We start from the raw sequence: 12,202 nt of genomic DNA, 5'->3' as shown, positions 1-12,202 counted from the left end.
ATCCAGGGCAGTGAGGAGCCAAAGCACAAAGCATGGGTTGAAGGGGCAAGTCACACACAGATACGGTAAAAGGACACTTGGTATCTGGGATGGGCACCAACAGTGCTCAATAAAGACTTATCACAAAACACCACAAAACGTAGGGTTGCTGGCCCCCCCCTTCTGGGGAAGATTAATGAGCCATGAAGATACCCTTTCTTTCTTTGAGAGCAACCACCATCCTCTCCACTCCCCACCTGCCACCCACTCTCCCACATGCACACAACTCAACCTTTCATAGCGGACTTCACTTGCCTCCATGACCACAACCGAGTCAAGAAGATTCTTTCTGCTGAGATTTTGGTTTGGAGACTGAGAGAATCATTTTCAGTCTGGCTGTTAGCCTGCATTGGCGTGGTGGTGGACTTAGAAGTGGGGTCGCCATTGTGGGGTGGCCAAGCTTGGACGTAGGCCCAGTGAAGCAGAGAAAAACCAATCCACAGGGAGAAAGAAGAGCATATAACCAGATTAATAGCTAATACATATTAAGGGCTGGCTCTGCACCAGGCATGTTTTCACATGGATGAGCTCATCTGATCCTCAACACAACCTTGTGGGGTAGGAACATAGCTGTTCTCATCCAAGGTCAAGGACACCATGTCTCAAGTGGCTTGAGTAAAGGTCACGTAGTTTGAAGAGGTGCAGTCAGGATTTAGTCCTCTGGTTTAACTCCAGAGCCACGTGCTGCCCATCAGGCCAGGAAGGCAGCTGAGCACCCAGGAGCCCAGGTTAGACTCTGTGGCAAGTGAAGGCCAGGTGGAGGCGGATCCATTGCTGCCCGGGTTCCCGGTGGCAGTCCTCTGCCTCACACACCTGCTGGAAACGTCTGTCCTAACATCTTACAATAACCACCTTCCGCTTGCTTCAAAGAAACAACACCCAGGTTATGTTTATGGCGGATTGCTATTGCTTACAAGGAAAAGACTCTTAGGGAGGACACCTGCTCTTGATGAAGTGAGAAAAAAACTGAAGTTTGTTTTTGGCTCTTTCCAGCTCCAGAAGTTCCCTTTCCTGTCCTTATGCCTCAGATTGGGTATGTAGGCAGTTCACCCAGGTTGGACTCTTGGGTGTAATAAAGATTTATTATTTATTTGTATCTATATTTGGATATATTATATACTTAATAATATCTGTTTATATCTACCTATCTATCTATATATATAGAGAGAGAGAGCACGAAGGGGGGAGGGGCAGAGGGCATGGGAGAGAGAATCTCAGGCAGACCCCATGCTGAGCATAGAGCCCAATGTGGGGCTCCATCCCTCGACCCTGAGATCATGACCTGAGCTGAAATCAAGAGTCAGACACTCTGCTGACTGAGTCACCCAGGTACCCCCAACTCTTGGGTGTACTAAAGGAAACGTTCAACTTTTCATGTTTGTGGGCCCTGCTGCTGGGATCCAGGGGAAGCTCCACTCTAACGTTTACCGAGGTCAGAATGACTGAGCAAAACCTCAGAGCGTGGTCTCTGTTTCTGCCCCAAGCCTACTTGTACATCTGCTTCGTTAAAAAAAAATAAAGAAATAACCAAAAAGGACCCTTCCAAACACAAAGATAAGAAAAACAAACATCCCTGGTTCCCATAAGATTAAAGTCATAGAGACTTGCACATACTAAAAACATAAGATAAAGTCTGTAACTTTCTGGAATGTCTTTCATCCTGATGATTTGTAACTCTTCATGTAAAAAAAAAAAAAAAAAAAAAAAACAACAAACCATATATAACCCCAGACCAAATGTTCCTTCCCCAGAGCACTCTCTTCTTTGTGAAGATTGTGTATCCCGGGCAGCTGTCCTAACTTGGGCTAGGATAAAACTCTCTTCCTTTCTCTTTGAAAAGGTTGGTTCATTTTGCGTCGACAGGTATTGAAACAGGCAATGGCCAGGAGATGCCACCTTAGCAGCTAGGGGGCCTCATCTTTGCATCCTCTGAGTTTGAAAGTAAACGTGCCCCTAGGAGAGAAAATCCCCCAGGGGATGAGCCCTTTCGGGTAGAGGTGGGACAAGGGAGAGAGAGTGAGGAACCCCACACTCTAGGAATTGTCAAAGAAATTATGCTTTGTGCTGTGGATTCGGGCAGAGTGGCCTTATTTTCTTTCTCCAGTTGTGAGAAGAGCCAGCCGAGGTGCTCTGTGTCCAACAGGAACCCAAGCAACGTACACAGTGGGAGAAAAAATAGCACAAGGCTGATAACTTCGTTTATAGTTTAAGGAAGAATATTCTGTTTCCTGTAATAGTCATAGTCTACAGCCAGTGTAACAAATATCATTTCCTATCATTTCCTATTGCAAGCACATATTACAAACTTTATAGAGGACTAAACCGAATGTTATTTTAAACTACTGACTAATAAAGGGAACTTAGGATTGTAAGAAATAGAATCTATACAGATTTAAAGATCTTCATTCCTTCTCTGTAGCCACTTTGTTTATAATACTCTTACATGTAATACACACATACTGTAACACATAGGGACATATATAGTGACAATGTATACTGGAATGTAAATATTCTGAATCTCCTTATCTTTGCTGAGCAAGAAATTTTCAACAGAGCATTTACATTCTTCAAAAAGTTACACCAACGATTTATTCAACCCTTGACATCAAAGAGAATCATAGCTTCTATTTTTACAGATTTGGTGTAAAGAAATAGGTCTCACATCTCTGATTTCCAGAGTTACACCGACAAAGTCCACGCCTTAGCAGAAGATACCATACACAGGATGGTATGATTGTAAAACAAAAGAAGAAAGACATGGTTCTGTCCCTTGTCTCAACCACAGATGGTGGGAGTCTGGCCCAGCTGCAGTTCCTCTCTCTGGTGCCATAACAGAGAGCCCCAGGCCGTAGAGTGGGTGTTCTCCCAGAGCCTGGATACGGCCTCCGATTTCCTTCCAATGCAAGCATTCCAGAATGCTACTATTAAGCTGTGGGTGATGGCATCCAGCCATCCTAATTACCCTCTACCAGTCTGCGGGTTTGGGATTGCAAATTGCAGGATCCTCTGGCTAATTTATGCAAAAAGAGTGTTGGGAGTGGTAGCTGACAGCGCATAACATCATCGGGAGGACTCAAGGTGCACTGTCTGAACTCAGAAGAACAGGCCAGCTAAGGGAGCTGGGCAGGGACCAGAAGCACCAAGCCTCCACCATGATCAGGAAGCTTCTGAGTCGACCAGCTGCCCTGCCCCTCCTGGCCTGGGTTGAATACAAACAACTATGCTTGCCACACAGTCCACTCTCTGACATGAGGCCGTCGAGTTGCTTTTCCCACTCGCTTCTCCCAGACTCACATCGGGGGTCCTGCTTGACAGATGCGAGTCACACAGGGAACTCCGGGGGGCAGGTGAGTCTGCAGAATGCTGGCACTGGCCACCCCCGCAGAGTAGGAAGGCGCGCTGGGAGAGGGAATGATCTCAAGATGAACCTACGTCATCAGATGTAGGAAGAAAGTGCAGGATCGTAAGAAAGAACGGTAAGATAGGGAAATTGGAATTGGGCCGTGTTCACCCGAAGCTGTCCGGGAGAGAAGGGGTCTGATGAGACAGCTGTCCAGTTCTTCCCACAAGTAAACCCTAAAACAGAGAGAGAGAGAGACTCTGAGCAATCAGCCACTCCAGTGTACCCAGGACCAGGGGGTTCCCAGGACATGAGCCTGGCAGTGCTCACATCTGGCAAACCAGGAGGAATGGGTTATCCTAACTCCATGACACTAACCATTGACATCAACCAACTAACTCATTGGCTCAGATTTTACTCTCACCCAGCAAATTTCTGATGATAATTAAGCTTTCCAGGTATGCAGGAGAAAATGCCCCCGGATCACTTGGCACAATGTCTGCCATGTGCTATGCACAATGCTTATGTTTTTTATGTTTTAAAAGTTTCACTTTTAAATATCTTGACCAGTTAACCCAAAGGTTTCATTTTGTCAGTTTCTTTTCCTCTCTGTACATTAATGGATTTCTTTTCTGATTTCTGTTTTTCTGCTGAGGTTTTGCTTAGTGTGAGGTAATTCCTACAGACGGGTCTTCCCTGGGTGCCTTGCTTCTCAGTTAGGCTCTGGACCTTAAAACACCCCACCCTGGGACAAGACGACTCCATTAAGGCTGTGCCCGCCCTCTCCAAGATGCCCAGGGGCAGCTTCTGGTCTCTCGAGAGACCACCGTCCTTTGGCCTCCTCGCGTGGCCACACCCTGTGTTGTCACGGAGCATCTCGGATGTCTGTTGTCGAGCCTACTGTGGTGAGGGGAGGAAGCGAGAGACCTCTGAGGAGGAGGCAAAAGACCGCAGGGGTGGGGCAGGCCCGTGGATGCAGAACAAGTCCCCTTTTTCTGGGACTAGAAGGGTCTGTCCCACCCCCACTGTGGAGCCTCCCCACAGCCCTACCCTCCAGGCTGCACTCCCTGCCCGGGACCTTCCCGCCTTCTTTTGCTGCCTGTCATGTCCTCCCACAGTGCGGACGCACGCGAGTCTTTGGTCTGCCAGGCCTTTCTCCTCATTCCTCTCCCCTTCTTGATCTCCTCCAGTCTTTCAAGGCATAGCTCAGGTTCCACCGCCTTCCCAGACCTGCCTTGGCTTTCCCCTTCCTGTTAGAATCATGTCGTCATCCTCTGGGCTCCCAAAGGACTCAGTGGGCCTCCTCTAACACCGACCCCATTGGATCGGGCCATATAGTTGTTTGTGAATCTGTCTGCACTCCCCACAGGACTTTAAGCTCTCCAGGGCAAATCCATGTTTTATTCATCTTTATACGCCCAGTGCCTACAACATTACAAAAATCTGAATTGGATTAACCTAGGGAAGAAGACACCTCTGGGCTACTTGGACGAGCTCCTTCAAGCAGGTGGGACAGATGCTTGTGAGTCCAGGACCCTTGGCAGAGACATCAAGGAGAAACCACCCCTCCCTGTTGTTTTCCTTATCTCCCTTCCGTCTCTTCCCTCCCCGTCCCAAAAATACATATAAATATACGTGACCCCCATCCTATAAATATCCCTCCGGGGTCAAGCTGTGCGAAAGTTTTGAGACTCTGATTTCATGGCACCATTTTAAAATACAGTCCTTGTTACGGTGTTTGCTCGCACATGAAATAGAATGTTCCAAACATTGCTGAGAAATGCGTGCATTTCATATGTGGGAAGACTGATTTGTAATGGCTTGTGCATGTGGAGAGAGCCCTGAACTATGCGCCAGAACAATGGGGTATTGGGATTGCCTCAGGAACGAACTGGTTTTGTGGCATTGACGAGACTTTTCTGTCCTTTGCATCTCTGCTTTGCCTTCCGTGAAGTGAAGGGTGGGGCAGCGACCTCTAGGTCTCTCCAGCTCTGGAGTTCTGGGAAGTTCTGATTCTCACTTTACTTCGGGGGAGAAGGAGAGAAGCCATCTTCAGATCACGGCGTTGTTTATCCCTTCTCTTCTGACAAGGCTGAGAAGGGTCCAGACCCCTAACATCGAGATCCAAGAAGACTTGGAAGTTCCGTGACTCACTGTAATAAGGGAATACTTGTCTCCATCTTGAGGATCCCCAGAGGAAGCGACCCCAAAGGTGACACAGACCCTGCCCGGATACTTTTCTTCCATCTCCGTCCGGCTGCTGAAGTAGCTGAGACAGCGACCTTGCTCTAGTCCCCACAGAGAGGCCGTGGATGCCTGTCACTCTTTGCATAATCAGTTACTGTGAAACTTAAAATATCTGGGTCCTTAATTACAGAAGAAAATAAGACTCTTCTTCAGTGAGGCCTGGCAAGGATGGTCAATTTAAAGGGCTTGGGGGACAGATTGGGGTCAGCTACTCAACGGGCTCGCAGCTGAGTGATTCCTGTATCTGTTTCCCTGGGTGCCATCCTGGACCCCGCCTCCTGAAGCTCCGACTCCATGCACGGGCAATTCCCTGTCTTGTGCCCGGGACGATGAGTCCTTCCGGCTGGACTCCTGGTGTCTCGCCTAGGAGATGAATGTCTTCATCACCTGTCTCCTCCTCTCCGCTCTCATGGAAACAGTTAGCTCACGAGGTTAAGGAATCTGGATTTTATCCCTAGGAGATGAATGTCTTCATCACCTGTCTCCTCCTCTCCACTCTCATGGAAACAGCTAGCTCACGAGGTTAAGGAATCTGGATTTTATCCCTAGGAGATGAATGTCTTCATCACCTGTCTCCTCCTCTCCACTCTCATGGAAACAGCTAGCTCACGAGGTTAAGGAATCTGGATTTTATCCCTAGGAGATGAATGTCTTCATCACCTGTCTCCTCCTCTCCACTCTCATGGAAACAGCTCACGAGGTTAAGGAATCTGGATTTTGTCCCAAGGGTCCCCCACCCTCCCCAAGGGCTTTCAGTTGTGGCGGTATGTGGTCATTCCTGGATTTTCAAATGATGGCTCCGGTTATGACCAGCAAGTGGATTGGAGCAGGCGGCCAAAATGGGACACGAAGACCCCAAGGAGGAGGTCGTCAGGTGGTTCGGGTGACAGGTGATGGTGGCTTGGGCCAGGACAGGGACTGTGGGGCTGGCTAGGGAGCAGATCGGAGAGGTGACCGGGAGTAGAACCCCTGAACGTGGGGCAGGAGGAGCAGAGAGCAAGGAGGGCCCACCTCGCTGGCTGCAGCAACTGGACGGCAGGTGGGGCTCCTCACCGAGCCAGGAAGGGCTATGGAGGAGCTGGTGCCGGGGACGAAGCGGGGAGGGAGACAGGGCAGTGACGGGCTGTGAGGGGCGAGAAGAGCGCACGGAAAATCAGGCACTGGCCTCTCTTTAGCCTCGTGCTTCTCTCCTCAGAGGCCAACTCACAATTCTGTCTCCGCTCCACAGACACCATCCTCCAACAATGTTCTGAGCCTCAAAGCACCTGTGAAATCACATCTCAGCAGCAGTGGGAAAAACACAGTGTTGAGGTTCAGGGTTGGGCTGGATGAAGGCGTGGCCCGGATCCATCCATCTAATCCTGCCGTGCAAACATCTACATGTCGCGACTTCTCTGAGCCTTGGTTTCATCTTTTCTAAAATGAGACTTTTGGACATGATGTCTAAGAAAGGTCTCTAATAGTTGCCAAATGGTCCGTTTCTTTATTACTCCATAATTCTCTTTGCCAAGGCTACATGGTGTGCATTTCAAAAATGCACTGGTCGCACCAAACTTCAGAAGCACTGAGTACATGGCGTTCGGTGTGCGGTTACATGGCAGTGCTTTTTAATTACTTGACCTGAAGAGTTAATATAGGCTGTGGTTAAACACAGAGCCAGGTTATCTGAATTCATATCCCATTCAGCCCCTTGCTAGGCGTGTGATCGTGGCAAATCACTGAACTTCTTTGTGCCTCGGTTTTCCCATCTGCAAAATGGGCTCATGATCATCATGACAGTGATATGAATTAATAAATGCAAAGCACGTATTCAATAATTACTATCTAGAGCAACCACTCTTGGGCTTCACTTTCTTCTCTGTAAAACGCAATTGCTCTCATTACTTATTAATAAGAACATGGGGGAAATGAAATAAAAGCATGTATCTCCTTAAAGCATGCAACACAAAGCCTAATTCTTGGTAAGCACTCCATGGGTGTGGGTAGATAGCCAGCCCGAGAGCCATCGCGAGGACCTGGTTCCTATTCCCTTTCCCGTTTCCAGAGCACAAGCTGAGCCCTATGTCCTGCATGTGCATCTGTGGCAGGAGACAAACCAATTAAGTGCTGTGCTATTCTTTCCTCCTGGTGTTTGATGAGCTCTTACTCAAAAATAATACCAAGTTTTCCCGTAGTGGTTTGCTTTCAAAGCAGCATGATGTGCCTTGTCTCAGCGGTTTCCATCCTCCACTGAGTCCTTAAAGGTCTGTTTCTCCCCAGGACAGTTTTCAAGTAGAAATAAACGTGCTGGCCTGCTTTCTCCTGAACGTGACATCGAGTTTCCATTTATTGAAAATGAGTTGAAGGAAAAAATGAAGAAAGGATCTCATAATTATGCTTCCCCCCTCCCCATGTTCTTTTAAACACATTGCTCCTAGCAGAATCTGTGTTTGCCATGAAATTCTGCAGCTTATGAAAATTTCATAGCAACGCGGGCCCAGAGAAGAGTCAAAATTGATATTTGACACTTAGCACAAATGAAAATGTTCCCGGGGAGGAGAACACTCCACAGACCACTTATTCCAGGCATGCATGAATATGTGCTTGATGGAGGAAAAGGTGAGGCTCGAGGAGTCAGAAGAGAGAACCATATGGTGGGAGCTATGGGTCCAGAGTGCGGCCAGTGTGACCCGAAAGCACGAGAAAGCATGGCGGCGAGTCCTCTGCTCTTTGCTTCGGCCCCCCTGCCCCCAAACCCAGTCTCTCCGTGATTATAATGAGCAAACGGCTGATCTGCATTGAAATGAACTAGAGAAGAGGAAATGCAAACTTTTCAACTGCCTTTCATTTCAGACTTAACTGTACTTTTCCACCCCCCTCTGACCTGCTCTTCTCCCTCAGCTGCTGTTGTGAATTATGTGCATCAGAAAAGCAGTGACTCATGCTGCAGAGGCTTGAGGAAATGTGCAGCTTAATGAGGAGGAAAGAAGGTCTGATACTGATGGCAAAAGAAAAAGAAGAAGAAAAAAATGCTTAATTTTGTATCACATACTATAGGCTCAAGTTCTTTGCAGGCACAGACTTTGAAGAGTCCATGGCGAACCAAGGTGGCCGAAGCGAGCATCCTCTCTGAGCTTCCTCTTCACTCACGTGTCTCGTTGGCGGCCCCCCGATCTGATTTATGGTAAGCGCCATGTAGAGCAGAAATGCGTTGCCAGGAACGGTTGTGGGGGTCAGGTGCAGAGAAGACTGTGAGAACATCCATTCCTAGGCCCTCATCAGATAGGAGGTTTTCTTCTACGGCCGGCGTCATTCCAGGGGCCTGTGTCCACTTGCAACAGCCCCTACAACCTTCTCAGTAGCTGCCTTACATAGATTTTGTCCTGGTCTCGGTCTCTCCCCTCCCCCTGCTTCAGAAAACGAAGCTTCAGGGGCAGGCACATCAGGGTCCGGTGGTGATTGTCTCGCCCCACTAAGCCCCAGGTGACCCCAATTGAGGGTCAGTTGCTGAGTCACTGTATTTGGTGTAAACTGTCCCCTCCCACGGGGTGGTGGTCCCTCAGGCTAACCAAGATCACCTGGAAATAGATTCAAGCGTGCTTCCCCGCCCAGGCGCAGCTCAGCACTGTCTGCAGAAGGCACCTAGAAGCTGGCAAAGGCGAGGAACAGGGCCTCCCCTGGGGCCCTGCGGACACCCTGGTGTCTGTCAGCCTGGTGAGACCCGCTTCAGACCTCGGCCTCCCCAACTGTAAGGTAAGACGTATGTGTTGCTTTATACCACGAAATTGGTGGTAATTTGTTCTACGGCAGCACTAGGAAACGAATACTCAGGATTCTTGATAAAGGTACCCCAGGCCCCCTCGTTTTGCAGATAAAGAACCAAAGGCCCAGGGAGTTTGCCAACTTGGATGAAATTGCGTTGCTAGCCAACAACAAGGAGCGATTTCTTTATGCTGAACACAATTCTTAGCCCGTGGCGCGTATCCACTCGTGACATCAGCCGAACCCTAAGGCAGCGGCTGCCGTTCTTAGCCCCATCGAACAGATGAAGATACTGAGGTCCAGTGATGTCAAAGGCAGGAGGTGAGTCAGCGGGCTACCAAGAGTTTGCACCCAGGTATTTCGGAAATGACTTTATCCCCTGGTTTACTAGTGAGCTCCTGGGGAACTATCCCACGCCCTGCCAACCCCTAGTCTTAACTTTACCTCATCTCATCGCACCAACCCTGGGAGGTCTGTAGGTTCTTTCCCTTCTGAGCCGAAGCCAGCAAGGCACAGGGATGTCCCTCCCAACTCCCACGTCTCAGCAGCTCCCCGTCCCCCTCCCCCTGCTGTGGCCGTGAGAGACACACAGAAGAGACATGACAGGGTGGTTTCTGCCTTCAGCCAGCTGCTGGATTCTCTTGGGTTACATTTGGGAACTGGAGAGTCACTTTTCTCCAGTTGGGACCTCATGGCAAGACTGTCCCTAAGGCTTCGATCAATAGCTGTTGGCTGTCTGGAGCAAGCAGACATTGCACAGGGCAGAACAATCCAGAGCGCTTCCCCGCACAGGCGCAGCTCAGCAATGTCTGCAGAAGGCGGCTTCAGGAGCTGGGGTCCTGCGTGGAGGACATGCAGTGTATTGAGTTAGACTGTATATTTATTCAGGGTGGTCTGGGGGGGCACTGGTGGAGACTGGGGCGGCAGAAGGCCCCAGCCGCTCCTTGATGTCACCAGTTTCCCAGTGAACCAAAGTCCGAGGCAGCTCGGGAAGAGGACGACACAGCACCTGCCACCAAGAAGCGTCCTCGCCATTTGGACACACAGTGAAGCAAACCAACGAACAAACAAGGACCATCTGGCTGTGGGCCAGAGCAGCCTGAGGGGTGCAGGTGCACGGGGCTGGCCCCATCCCTGTGGCTCCAGGAATGCCTCACAGGAAAATGAGATTTCCAAGCACGAGTGGGTGGGCGAGGAGGGAGTATGGTCCCTGATGGAGAGAAAAGCATGGTGAGGGACATGGGCCAGAAGATTCAAGCAAGCCTATCTGAGGACCGTGAGCCAAGCAGGTTCACTGGCGGAAAGGACTCACGCGGGCACCAAAAAGTCCTTCGGTTGGTTATCACTGAACCATTCATTTATTCAACAAATAAGTATTGTTCGCCCGCCCTGTGCCAGGTGCAAGGGACCCAGCAGTAAAGAAATCATGTGCCCTAAAAGGTGAGGGCCGTTGCCCTGATTCGGGCTCCAGCCGTCCTGCTCCGCGTTCCTGGCAGCCACGCTCTGATCTTCAATCCTGCCTGCCGAGAGGGATTCCCATTTCAGGCCATTCTTCCCGCAGACACGGCCCCCTGCCCTCCCCCCGCCAGCGCCCAGCTCCTCGGACGCGGGGCCGACATAGGAGCTCCGCTCGAATCAATTACGGCCTCACCATCTTCATGCATAAAACATGGTACAGGAGGCCGGGAGAGGCTGGGCCCCACAGTCCCGCGCCACAGCGCCTTCAGGCCAGTGGGGAGTTCAGGGAAGGAAAGGAAAAGCAAGTTATAAGATTAAAGAAGTCAGCGGAAGCCTCAGACACAAAAAAAGAGAAGAGGGTGTTTTTTTTTTTTTTTTTTAATTTTTGTGCACTTGGCCTTGTCTTCCGTATCGCTGTGCGCCCACGCCCTTTCGCTCCCCGCCATGAGAAGGTTTTAGAAGGCTCACCTTGGGACCATGGTGCTACCTTCTCGATTGCACTGGATCAGAAACAGGCCATGGAGGGACCGGATCCGGAGGCGGCAGCTCAACCGTGAGTGTCCCAAGGGTGTGGCCTGCGCCCCTCCTCGCTGCTGGCCTGCCTTCTCTCCACCCTCCCCACACGCTCCTACCTGCCCCCTTCTCCGTTGTCCTGGGCACCCTCTCCTGAAGGCCTTCGTTTTCCTCTTCTCTTCCCGTTTGCTTCCTGCAGCTCGATCCTAATTAGGGGTAACGAAATACACTTTGTTTCAAGCAGGGAGAGGGCCTCTTTCTTTCTGCATCTAGATGGAAAATTCAGATATTTATACCAGTCAAGGCGTTGTGGGAACTGGAACTTTCATTTATTGGTGGTGGGGGGGAGAACATGCCGCGTCTGAGTGGAACAACCATATAGTTAGAGTGGGTCAAACGCGAGGGAGTCACATTTCCTTTAAAGGACAAGTCATCTGTTTCTTAAATGATCAGACTCACGCTGAGGTTCCCCTTGAGTTGACAGGAACGCTAACCAAAAGGGAGATTTCGGTGTTGAAGTAATTTGAGAAGGAAAAAGCATTCCAAATGTATGCCCAGACCATTACCCACCAATAAGTAACATTGGCGTGTGTCTGTTGCTGGAAAGGGTAATTTACGTCAGATGTCAGCAAATTCACACACTCAGCCAGGCTAGTTTGAGAACCACAGGGCGGTTTTCACAGCAGTGAGGAACGGCTCCCTTTCTTCTTTGTCCTCAGAAAAGCAACACTGAAGCCATGATGACAAACTACAACTGACATGTGGCCTCAGCCTGAGGAGGCAACAGGGAGCGGTGGGGACTGTGCTGAAAGGGGGGAGCACATGTCCTCCCGCAGAAAGGCACCCACTGTTCAATGTTATCAG

At 49.9% G+C, this 12,202-nt stretch overlaps 1 protein-coding gene and 1 long non-coding RNA gene across 4 annotated transcripts in view; one reads left to right on the top strand and one right to left on the bottom strand.

Annotated features, from left to right (window-relative positions):
• Nucleotides 1-10,596: 10,596 nt before the first annotated feature.
• Nucleotides 10,597-11,794, bottom strand: LOC113926519. The gene is made up of 3 exons (XR_003521339.1): nt 11,635-11,794; nt 11,458-11,544; nt 10,597-10,887 (listed from the first exon to the last, which is right to left on the bottom strand). It is a non-coding gene; the product is annotated as an uncharacterized LOC113926519 (long non-coding RNA).
• RIPOR2 (RHO family interacting cell polarization regulator 2) overlaps nt 11,235-12,202 on the top strand; it is a 221,607-nt gene continuing 220,639 nt past the window's right edge. For 2 of the 3 annotated variants that reach the window (XM_027601515.2, XM_027601514.1), the window contains exon 1: nt 11,235-11,378. In XM_027601515.2, coding sequence (XP_027457316.1) covers nt 11,303-11,378 — 76 coding nt within the window. In that variant the 5' untranslated portion in view covers nt 11,235-11,302. The remainder of the gene's footprint in view (nt 11,379-12,202) is intronic. The other variant, XM_027601508.2, reaches the window with a different exon arrangement.

This window comes from Zalophus californianus, chromosome 7 (assembly GCF_009762305.2).
Source record: "Zalophus californianus isolate mZalCal1 chromosome 7, mZalCal1.pri.v2, whole genome shotgun sequence".
Lineage (NCBI taxonomy): Eukaryota > Metazoa > Chordata > Mammalia > Carnivora > Otariidae > Zalophus > Zalophus californianus.
The sequence above is the reverse complement of the archived record's forward strand: the minus strand, read 5'-3'. Positions and strand labels throughout refer to the sequence as shown.